Below are 12,406 nucleotides of genomic sequence, written 5' to 3'. Positions count from 1 at the left end.
GTGTGTGTGTGTGTGTGTGTGTGTGTGTGTGTGTGTGTGTGTGTCTGTGTGTGTGTGTGTGTGTACTGGTATTCACTAGGTTATGAGGAACAAATGTCCCAAAAGTAAAGTAATACCAGTAAATTTTGACCTTGTGAGGGCATGTTTTGGTCCCCATGAGGAAACAAGCTTATAAATCACACAGAATGAAGTGTTTTAAGAATGTGAAATGCCTGTAGTTTTGTGTGATGGGTAGGTTTAGGTGTAGGGTTAGAGTAAGAGGTTAGAAAGTAAGTGTGTTTGTTTGTGTGTGTGTGATTCTACACTTTTACACTTGTGTTGTCAGTGATTCTGCACATTTCTCAGTGGGAATGGGGGGAATTGACTCTTGTCCCTTTGTAAATCTGGTTAATAATGAATCCTGTTGTACTTGAGGCTCGTTTTAAATTTTACTATGCAAATATTTTTCCTAAGTGTCCGTTGAGCGGCTCCAGATCTCTGCAGGTTATGTAAGTGAATGTTTTCGCTTCTTGAAAATACAGTTCAGTGTTGAGTGTTCGTGAAGCACTGATTTATTCCTGCTCCAGCATTCATTGTGGAGGCCAGGGAGGCCAGGATCAGGTGTGTTTTGGACGCTTCTTGTCCTCCTCCTTTCTCTTTGCTGTCCTCCTGTCCATCCTGTCCAAACATACAGCTGTGCTCCCTGAGAAAGAGCTTCAAATAGTGATTTAGGCTCACACATACACTTGTCATGCTTGGATCTTAACAGCCTCTCTGCATTCACATTCACTGCATGCAAAAGAGACACATCTCCTTTTATATGATTTGAACAATATGAGGATGAATAAATCCTTTATATCTTTAAAGGTGCACAGTTATTATTTTTGAACTATAATACCTGTGCTGATCAGCTGTACAAAAATGTCTTTGCAATTACACGAGTGAACTCGGAGCAGAGAGAGGAAGAAATCCTGTGTGATTCATCGCTGAAACACTCACAAACTCTCATAAAGGTCCTTGTGAAAGTGAGTGTGCAGCCGAGTCTCTCGCTATGTGTGTGTGAGTGTGTGAGTGTGTGAGTGTGTGTGTGTGTGTATGTGTGTGAGTGTGTGTGTGTGTGTGTGTGTGTGAGTGTGTGTGAGTGTGTGTGTGTGTGTGAGTTCAGACAGCAGATCACCTCAGGTGTGTGTCGTGTGAAACGCTCCTGTAAAGCAGCATTAGATCATGTTACAGATCTTATTAGAGTCGTTTGTGCTCCAGTACACATAATCATTTCAAACTGTTCATTCTAAATATTACGACCTGACATACAAATGGAAATATGACAGTTTCCATGAAATGATTAAGCAATCATCCTGAATGAAAATCACAGAAAAGTAGTGGTTAAACGGATCATAGTTGATCCGTGATCCGTACGGACCAAGCCCCACGGTTCGGCACGCATGTGATCCACGGATTAATTGCAAAATTTAACCATCATAGAGTATAAATTTATCATTTGTTCGTATTTACACAAGCAAGCGGATTTTAAACAATCCCAGAAAGAAAAGGTGAAAGGGAACTCGATTAGTTACTCGTGCGACGTTCTCGATAAAAATCTGTATTTAATTTATACAGTGAACACCATGCAGTGTTATTTTCCCTAATTATTACATTTCTGTATTTGAATACTACCAGCCTTATTTTATTTGTAACATATTCTGTTGTATTTATCTATGCTTGTAATTTGTGTATTTATTCTTATTTTTACTGGCTGTTCTCTTGTCTCTTTAATCATGTTTAAACGTTCTTAGTTAATCTAGTAATATTTGCTGTGGTATCAAAGAAGTACTTCGCTTTAAGTAATAAATAGAAAGCAAGTTAAATTGAAATATTTTTTATTTTCTTGCTGATCCGATCCGTGGGTCAAAAACCGTAATGTGATCCGAACCGTGAGATTTGTGATCCGTTGAACCACTACAGAAAAGCGATGTAAACGGTCAGCGTTTATCATATCTGTTCTCTGCAATGACTCACACAGACTGACTCTGCTTTATTAGAGTGACTTGATTATTTGAATAAGCTCTTATTAGTAATAACAAGAGCTGGATTGAGTCATTGGAGTATGTGCACTATTTAAATTACAAATAAAACTATGAGCGTAAAACAAGACAAGAGGTAAGTACCACCAGTCTAAAGTCATAGTTTGCTTCTCTATAGACATGCTGATTATTGTTGAGGGTATTTGACTGTAGTGACGCTGTTCTCCGGCTCTATTGATCGTTTGATGGTTTAGCATCACTCTTACGACAGGGAGGTCGATGTTTCGGTGTTAAACCCATAGTATTGTACATAGAGTATAAACCACAGTATTGTGTTATGACTATGCGAGTAATTTGTGATGGCAGCAGTAATATTAATATGTTTTGCTCCTGTCTGTCTCTGTTTCTCCAGAGAACCCGTCTGACGCTGATCTGTGGCTGCTGAACAGTTGCACAGTCAAAAACCCAGCAGAAGATCACTTCAGGAACTCCATCAAGTACGTCTCTGTGACACTCACTGTGTTTGCATTATATATTTATGGCCTGGAGAAATAACGCATGAATTTCTGACTTAATATTAGGTCAGAAATTCTTATATTAATACGTTAAATATCATTCATTATTGCAGGGCATCTGTTACTCTCTTGAATGGACCTGCTGCAGTACTTTAGGAAACATTGTATAGAACTGTTTCCAGATCAGCTTTACCTCTTTGAGTAGCTACAGCATGATGAGGGACTTTCAGTGGTTCATAATGAATGAATCTTCGTTTGAACAATTCTTCTGTGAACAGACACTCGCTGCAGGCATCACTGATTAGTGTCATTGATTAGTTTAGACCTCTGTGTGACTGAGCGACAAATGCAGCCCACTGTACACCAAAAACAATCTAGCTAGACAAGCAGAGATAGGACGTTTAGTGTAATTATAAATGAACTACTAACTGCGTGTGTGTACTGGTTTAACTATACTTGTGAGGGCCAAATATCCTCACTTGTATTGTAAAATATTTTGCCAACCCACTAGTGAGGCATTTGATCCCACATTTCTGAGTGTTTTATATGCTGCATGTGCTGTGTGGAGTTGCCGCCTATGTAGGGCACTCCAAATCAGTCCCTTATGAGGTTCCATCTCAGTCGTGATGTTGCTTATGTAGATTGCGTGTTTGTGTGTCCTTTATCAGTTCATTGTAGTTTCAGTAGAGGCTCATGTTCCTGTTTCAGCAGCACTTCCTCTCAGAGCATGACCTTTGACCTTCGGTTAATTAAGTAAATTAAGTAAAAGCGCTCAGATTAAAGCAGAGCGATCTGTGCATGCGGGGGTTGAGGGCGACTCAGGCACACGATGGGCTGAGAGCAGGGCATTCTGGGTTTCTGTCATTGTAATCACTTTGTGATTAATTCTGTTAAGAAGAGCTTTAACTGTTCTTTAGAGCATGCAAACACTGACTAATGCAGCAGTCACCCTCTGACTAGCACTGTATTCAAGCATCCATCAGACCTGCTCTGAAGTGTTCATAGAGACGCTGTTTCACACTGATTGCTCAGGGTTGTGTCTGTCAGAATACATTCTTCTTTGACCATTTATTCCATGGCTAACGGATGCGCTCTACACAGATGTCATTACAGCTGCTGACTGTGGTCTCTGAGCTGATGTTTGTGGCGTCTCACGGCTGATATGAGGCTGTCAGAGCGAGTGCTGGATCAGAGATAAGAGAGATTACGTTCAATGCTTCTGTAATATCAGCGTCCAAATGGCCTCCTTTAGGAACTGAGATGCAGCTGAAAACCCTTCAGATTAAAAACAAATCATCAGGAACTGGCTATCAAATCCTCACAATGTAAAATTTTCTCATTTGCAAGGTTCGTTTTTGGGGAATGTGCTGCAATCGTTAATTCCACGTAATTTCTGCTATTGTCTTTGTCGTCACTTGAGAAATACAAATTAACTTAAAAACCAAAAGCTCAAAGTCGCCTTAATTGTAATGAATATGCAAATGTTATTAAAATTAGTCATTGAAGAATGAGGCCTTTTCCAAACCACACAGTTCTGCAGAATGAAGTGGAGAGAGGATTTCCATAAGAGAGGGAGATTTGAGAGCCATTGCTGTGATGCAAATGCAATTACTGCTGCATTGAGCTGCGCGTCTGACTGCTCGCTGGGTTCCTACATGTCATTTACATATTGAATTAGTGCAACGCCTTGCCAATACACCACACACACACACGGTTCATATCAGCATCTGTGGGCTCAGAGGCAAACACAAGCGTTACCGCTGAGTAAATGCAAATCATTTACAAAGGCTGAACAAAAACAGCAGCTAGTGCTGTGAAAGGAGCAGCCATGCCAATCATCGCACACAAAAGAACAGACGCGCACATTGTGAACACGCATCGCATTGAAACGGCCTCAAATGATGTTTTCTGTGTGCATATATCAACATTTCTGTCTGTCTGTCTCTCTCTCTTTCTCTCTCAGCGTTACTGCATTAAACAAACTCTCATCAGCTTTATTTTCACGGAAACCTCCAGCACTATTAAAGTTGAGTGTGGGCGTCTTGTTGCAGTCATGAATGATTCCTCAGATCGTGTGTGTTGAGTAGAGTGATCAGATGTGATCGGTTTCATCTGCTGCACCAGACAGCCGGCACATGGACACTGATGGAGGTCCTCCTTGTGTTGAATCCTAGCTGTATCTGTCATCTCTAGAAAATCCCACCCAAGGACACAAAACCCTTAATCAACCAATGCATATTAGAGAAATGGCAATAATGTCAAAATAAACTGTTTGAAATGTATTCTCAGGTGTGAAAAAGATGCAACTACCCCTTTAAATCAAGACACGGCCAAGTTGTATATAGCAGGTGTGAATAGGCCACACTAGACTGACACATGGACATTTACTGAAGGGTGAAGAAGCACCAACATGTCAATATGTAGCACCAACTTGTCCATGAAACATGATTTTGGTCTGCGAAAGACAATGGTTTTTTATCAGGACAAGCTTTTAGGCTAATGACACACCGGGCAACTTTTTGAGCAATTTTGCCGGGCAACTTTTTTTGAGCAGTGTTGCTTGGGCACTTTCCTATTGAGAATGGGTTACAAATTTCTACCTGGACCCTTTATATCAGTCGTGCCTGTGTCTCACCTGGTTACCCTTTGACGGCCACGTTGCCCCGTGTATCATCAGCCTTAAGGGCTTATTTTGTAAGATGGACGAAGAAAACCTTTGAATTTCTTTATTACAAGTACATTTGAAGAATATTTTATAGAATTATTTGTACAAAATCTTGTCTTTTTTTTCTTAGTAGTAGTATCTGCCTACAGCTGACCTCTCAACACAGAACTCCCTAGCAACAACATATCAACACATTTAAAACAAAATACACTCAGGACACCTTAGCAACCGCATCACATCCCGGCAACAACCCACAACATGTAGTGTTGACATGTTTTCATAGACATTTGTAATGGATTTGATTTCTGCAAAGGTTGTTTTGTGCGCTGAGGAAAGCTGATCATGAAAGGTGAGAGCAGCTCACAGTGTTCAGTGTCACGTGACTAGTCGGTGTGTGGCGGCTCTCGCACAAAGAGCTAAACAAAGAGGTTAAAAACAAGGGACGGAGATGAAGAGTCGTGAAGGCAGCTGGTGAGGTGAAAGAGGAGTGTGCGGCACAAAGAAGGGTTTGTTCAGCCTCACAGCACCTTAATGCCTCATTTGATTCATAAGCCTAATCAGCAAACGACATGTATGCCTGATGATCTCAGCCACAGTTTAGCATTTATTGTACATTAGATCCCTTCTCATGCAACTGCCATGTCGAGATCACATGACCATCTGACCATTATTAGACACTTTCAGTGCTGTAAATGAATCCTGAGTTTGTTTCCATGATGGCAAAGGTAACCAAACCTTATTCTTTATGCAATGCTGCATTCATGCCAGTAGGTGTCAGAATAAAGTCTTGCATCACTGTTATATCGGCCAGTCAAACAGACAAACAAGACTTTTTCTTTAAAGGTGGGAGCTTGCATAACTTCCCCTTGTATGTGCTGTTTGCCATGATGCACATCATTGTGGTAATATTGCTCAGCTGTACCAAACAAGCACACAAACGCAAATCTGTGCTTCTGATTCTATCTCTAAATACAGCAGTGATCAGACACTGTGTGTGTGTGTTTGTGTGTGTGTGAGCAGCTGTGCAGTCCACAGTCATTGTTGCACTCCATTTACTCCATCTGCATTCTTCCTTTGTGGATACCTGTGAGTACTGGCCCACCAAGGGCATGATGGGTAAAAGACACTCACAAACTGGAGGTTTATTGGAGTAATTGTTTTTATTTTGAGCTCATACTATCCTTTAACCCTAACAGAAACCCATCTAAAGTTTTTTTTTTACATTTCAGTAAAACATTTTCTGACAGGTTTTTTTCATAAAGGTGTTTGAATTACAGAAACTCCTGAGCCTTCATTTATCAACAGCACATTCGCACAGATGAGTGTGTAAGAACAGTTTCACGCAGAGTGTGGGATCTACCAGCTTGTACTTATATGTAGGAATGTGTGTAAAAATAAGGACAAAGTATAGAACCTTTTCTACACGGTTGATAAATGAGGGCCCAGAAGTGTCCTTATTAACCCAAGTGTTCTTGTAATGCTGGTGAGTAAACTGACCCACAGATACTAGTTGAGTGTGAATGAACTGATGCTGTTGAGAGTCTGTGAGAGACATTCGCATGTTGACATGAAGTCCACAGGACCGTCAGTGGCTCATTTTATTCATGCAGTGGCTGTAGTTATAATCCTAGTTGCTCTTTACACTGTCTGTCCAATAAGATATTAGAACAGAGTTTACATTAAAGGGGTCATATGATGCGATTTCAAGTTTTCCTTTCTCTTTGGAGTGTTACAAGCTGTTCGTGAATAGATAAGATCCCTGAAGTTGCAAACACTAAAGTCTCAAAACCAAAGAGATATTCTTTATCAAAGTTAAGACTCTGCCACGCCCCCCTAAAACGGCTCGTTCTAACACGCCCCCACATATCTACCTCACTATGTGGAAATATTTGCATAATGCGGCCCAAATGTGCACGCAAAGAAAGAAGGCGTGGTTTCAGTAACCGCAGTTAGTGTTGAAGCAGCATGTCAGGGAGACGCTGTGTGTTTCTAGGCGAAAGCAAAAGCACTTTATTTGGCCTTCCGAAAGTAGATGCATTTAGGAATCTTTAAGATTACTTACAACAGAACAGCAATGCATTTTATGGACGACCGTTTCGTGAACCTAGGAGAGGAGGTAATTCTGACTTTGCTATGACAATCTGGCGCTTCTGAATCAGCTACTGTTTTGTTATTAGTTTAAGTATTTGCTATTGACTGTTCAAAGGCGGAGTTTTGCGCATCGTGTGTGTGTGTGTGTGTGCGTGCGTGCATGCGTATGTGAGAGAGAGAGAGAGAGAAAGAGAGAGCACGAGAGAGTGAGAGAGAGAGGCGGGGCATAGAGGACCTACAATAATGTACAGTATTTGAAAAATAATGTGTTTTTTGAACATTAAAGCATGTCAACATATTCTGTTACGCCAAATACACAAAATAATGATCTTTAAAAAAGCATCATATGACCCCTTTAAACTTACTGTAAGTTTATCACTGCTCTAATGCCAGTTCTGGAGATGCAGAGTGTGGTGTACAGCGGACACATTTCTGCAAGCCTTCGCTTTTGGTGTTTCTACCTGTGTCTGATGTGTGTGTAAACAGTTTTGTCTGCTCTAACTGTCTGACAGTGAGAAATAAGCATATCAATGAGAGATTTTGAGCTCTTCCAGGCAGCAGTAACATGCTGTTTATCACCTGTATTTGAAGGAAAACAAAGTGTTTATAACTTTAGGAGAATGGCAGCTCTTAGACAGCAGATGCATCTACTGCAACTACAGACACAATGAGAGAGAAGAGAGGCTCTAATAAGGTGTGGTGTAATTTCCGGTGCGATCAGGCCGTGTCAGCAGCTTCCTGCAGTTTCATGAGCGCGTCTGTGGAAGATGGCTAATTTAATCTGCTGCTCATAGAAACTCATAATGAATCTCATAGCTATTAATGCAGGAGATTGTTGAGCGGTTTCCTTCTCTTCTGCTTTTTTTCTAACTTATGTATCCATATGACACTTCCCTGAGGTCTGGCTCTGTTTCCCTACACTTTCTCACTTTCCTGCTGTTGAACGTTCTTGCCAAACCCTGTTGAACTCCGGGCTTCAGTTTCATCAGCTGCAGTCCATACAATCGGACGAGTTTATTCAGTGTTTCATTTCTGTTCTCTAATTCAGTCATCCAAGCATCATTCCAAGAGGGATATGAATGAAATTGACAGACTAATATTAGCGTTGCGATATTCTAGGTATTATAAACTGGCCAGAATGTTGTGATCACAGAAGACTTAAATTAATAATAATATTATAGCTGTTTTATTCTAGCTTCATGGCATCTTTTTTATCAACACTTTAATGTGGGAAAGTTTGATGAAAAATGCAACATTTAAAAAAGCTGAGAAAATTGTGTTTAACTTTTTTTCTGAATGATGATCAAAACAGATGGAATGGATCGCTTCCATCAACACATCCAAAGCTTGCATGGTCCGTATGCCACTTCTTGGATCAACATTTCATTCGGTAACGTTAGGCAGTTTTGATTTACATGCAGTTTAATGCTTGATGATTTCATTATTTTACATATGCATCTGCTTACATACACGATGGCGTGTTTTGATCCAGACATTCAATACGCTTTAAGAAGTTGCATAATAGTGCCTCCTACTGTACATGAAAAGCCAGAAAATGTCAATGGCGGGGAAGCGTTGTCTCATAAATGACAGAAAATTCCATCAATGGTGGGGAAGGAGTTAATGGTAATTTCCCAAGGGTAGTATGTACGGGGTGAAAAGCAACAGTCCTAGTACTGAACCTTGTGGTACTCCATATTGTGTTTGGGACCGATATGATACCTCTTCATTCACTTCTGCAAATTGATGATGATTTAAGCCATGCTAGTGCAATTCTACTAATAGCAACATAATTTTCTAGCCTATTCAAAAGAATGTTGTGGTCAATAGTGTCAAATACAGCACTAAGGTCCAATAGCACTAATTGAGAGATACAACCATGATCGGATGATATGAGCAGGTCATTTGTAACTCTGATGAGAACAGTCTCAGTATTGTGATATGGTTTAAATCGATACAACCACGATCGGATGACAAGAGCAGGTCATTTGTATCTCTGATGAGAGCAGTCTCTGTACTATGATCTGGTCTAAATCCTGACTGGAAATCCTTACAGATACCATTTTTCTCTAAGAAGGAATGTAGTTGTGTGGATACTATATAAGATATTCAGCAGAGTGATTTATTTAAATATAGTGATATATATCAAATATATTTTCTGTAAGTAAGGTTGCTATGACATCTACATTTTAGAGACCAGCGAAACTTCACAATTCTCAATACCACAGCAGAGTACTAGGGTAACTAATATTAGTAAAAAAAACCAACCAAACAAAAAAGTCCTCAATTATTGAAAATAATTAAACTTTCAGTAATTAAAAAGCAAATGACAAATACAATAGAATAAAAAGATACAAATGAAACAAACTGTACTTGATGGGTTTTTAAGGTTAATGCAAGTCTAAAGTATTCAGTTAACAGCCTACTACAGAAATAAATAATCAAATGTAAAATAAAACAGCATAGTCTTCACTGTAAGAATTAAACTTTCTCTGTTTCTTATTAAAGCTACAAAAGTCCTTCAGTCAAGAGCAGTGATTGATTTTGTCTTTGTCGTTTCTTGTTTGATTAATATTAAGCACACAGTCGGCAGCAATGTAGCCCGCTGTCACTTTAAGAGCCGCACGGATCCAATTTACTGTTACGCATATATTTTTATTCTCAACTCTTTACGTTCATTTAATACGTAACCGACGAGGGTTTACGTGAATAATCACTAAGTGCCGCATTTTGACAATTTTGCGTGTATTTGACCGTTTAGGCGTGCACCTTCAGCTAAAAGATGACTTTGACTTTGTCCGTGTTCGTTTCTGAGCGCTTGCACAGAAATCCTCCTGAGGAACAGCGCAAGTTCTCTTTCTCACTTTTTAAAACATTAATAAATCTAATACATTTTTACAAATCAATTAAGTCCCATTTTGCAAAAGTCACGTTACATGATTTTACTGATTTGCTCATGAAATTGGGCTTTTATGGAGGAGTGAAAGCGCACCGCTGGAAGGGGGGTGGGGAATGGGGCACAATAATCGTTTTATCTCGATTATTGTATTTTCATAACCGTTGGAGGCCAAAATCGAAACTGTATTTTGATTAATTGCACAGCCCTAGTGCCGTCCCTCCTTCTCTCCACTCGGCCTGCTGTCTTCCTCCTCTCTTCTGTAGAGCAGATTGATTGTAGTCGTGGCCTGTAAGTTCACCCACCTCTGGAAGTCAACAGTTGTTAATGAGTTGAGCCCTGAGAGCGAACGATTTTTGTCCCGTTCTCTAACCAGTGCTAATGAACTTCTAACAGGCGTTTAGCAGAGCAGAAGATGAGCTTTCCGCTCTGTAGTGACTGGAGGAATCGTGAGTCTCCTCTCGTTAAAGGGTCTCTGGTAGTCACCCTGTGTACAACTGAACAAGGATCTCCCAGTGATGTTTGCTATGGTGTTCTGACTGTTAGAATGTCTCTCTAGACATGAATCTGGTTCCTCCTCCTTTCCTCACACTGTCTGTGGGATTTGTTTTGTCTGTTTCCTGGTCCAGCAGGTGAAAATGGTGCTTTGATCAGTTAGTGTAGTAGCAGCACACTCTCATCAACATCACACATGATCTGAGGAATCACATCCGTCTGGAGGACGACACGCTTCAGGATGAGCAGTAGTGGTGGTTGATTTAACACTACTAATAACTATGTATCTCAGGGACACTAATTGGTGCATATTGAGGCCTGTCTTACCAAGCCCAGTGTTGTCTAATGAAGCCACGTGTGAACCTTTCAGCCTCAGTTCAACACGATGCTGAAGAAGGATGTTCAGGAGAGCGATCAGACGTCTGGGATGGGCAGGAGTCACTCAGTGAATGACATGCTGAGTACAGCTGATTGATTCGACAGGCGCAGGACAGCTCAGGTGTGCGCTGAGATGTCTGATATACAGTACAAACTGTCCAGTTTGGCATGGGGAAGACCTGCTGTGGGTCTGTACTCAGAAACAGAGGAAGTGAGAAGGAAAATTGAGTGTTCACTGTCTGTCAATCACCAGAGCACCACCATAACAACTTGATCTTCCAGCTTTGCTCGTCCCACTCGGATGCAGGCTGTCTCCAGCTTCATTCAGCTCTCAGGAGTGTTTCCCCGGAGGAGCTTCAGGGCTGTTGTTTACGGATGTGAGGTGCTGTCTGAGAGGATCTGCAGTGCAGGTGTGTATTTTGATTGTGCAGTAGGTGTCAAGTCTTGAGCTTGAGTGAACTGAGCCAGCAGATCATCTTCTCTGAGTCTCAGCACTGTGGAGATTTTCCACTGAGTCTTCACTGAGGATCTATTGACCCTGATCAATTAGAGTTACTGACCTTTTAAAAAAAAACAAACAAAAAAAACAATTCTGGGTATTAGTATACACACACACACAAAAATCACTACATCATGATTTTTTTTCTTTCTGACTTTCTATTTTCCACCATGGCAGTACATTCTGTTGTGACCCGAAAGGTCATACAGCATTATACTGTAGCAGTCATCTTGTAAACGACTACATGACTTTTAGGCCTGGTTTCATAGACAGGGCTTAGACTAAGCCAGGATTAGGCCATAGTTCAGTTAGGACATTTAAGTAATTTTTATAAACGTGCCTTAGAAAAAAACATTACTGGTGTGCATCTTGAGACAAAACAAAGGTACTGATTTTATTTAAAATGAGTCAGTGCAAGTTTCTTTCATTTGAAACAGCTCAGACTTACATTTTAGTCTAGGACTAGGCTTAAGCCTGGTCTGTGAAACCGGGGGGTAGTGTTCTAAAGTGTTTTACAATTGAAGTTGTTATTCACTGATGATCAAATCATTCATTCAACTCTTGGATAAAATTGCACTGCTAGTTAGTCATTTAGGGTGCTTTCACACCTGTAGATCGATTGCTTTGTTCCGAAACAGGGATTAAAATTATTACAATGTTGCTTTTTATTCTTGGTGCGGTTCACTTTCACACGGCAAAGTTTCTAAACGAACCAAATTTTTTAATACAAGTCACGTGCGAGTAAACTGTTCTCTCATTGGTCAAAGTTCCACGGTTTATTTTCCGGGATTCCACTGAGCTGTCACGGCTGTCATCCGTCAGGATGGAACGACAACAGCTTTTTTTTTTTTTTTTTTAGCTGTCCTT

The 12,406-nt window shown here is 40.4% G+C and overlaps 1 protein-coding gene across 1 annotated transcript in view; it reads left to right on the top strand.

Moving 5' to 3' along the window:
- LOC107663002 (threonylcarbamoyladenosine tRNA methylthiotransferase-like) overlaps window positions 1–12,406 on the top strand; it is a 240,386-nt gene that overhangs the window by 31,532 nt on the left and 196,448 nt on the right. Inside the window, exon 4 of the mRNA XM_016453136.1 lies at window positions 2,413–2,497. Within this exon, the coding sequence (XP_016308622.1) occupies window positions 2,413–2,497 (85 nt within the window). The remainder of the gene's footprint in view (window positions 1–2,412; window positions 2,498–12,406) is intronic.

Source organism: Sinocyclocheilus anshuiensis, unplaced genomic scaffold (assembly GCF_001515605.1).
Source record: "Sinocyclocheilus anshuiensis isolate Anshui unplaced genomic scaffold, SAMN03320099.WGS_v1.1 scaffold1831, whole genome shotgun sequence".
Lineage (NCBI taxonomy): Eukaryota > Metazoa > Chordata > Actinopteri > Cypriniformes > Cyprinidae > Sinocyclocheilus > Sinocyclocheilus anshuiensis.
Note: the sequence above shows the minus strand (reverse complement) of the source record. Positions and strands in the feature narration are given on the sequence as shown.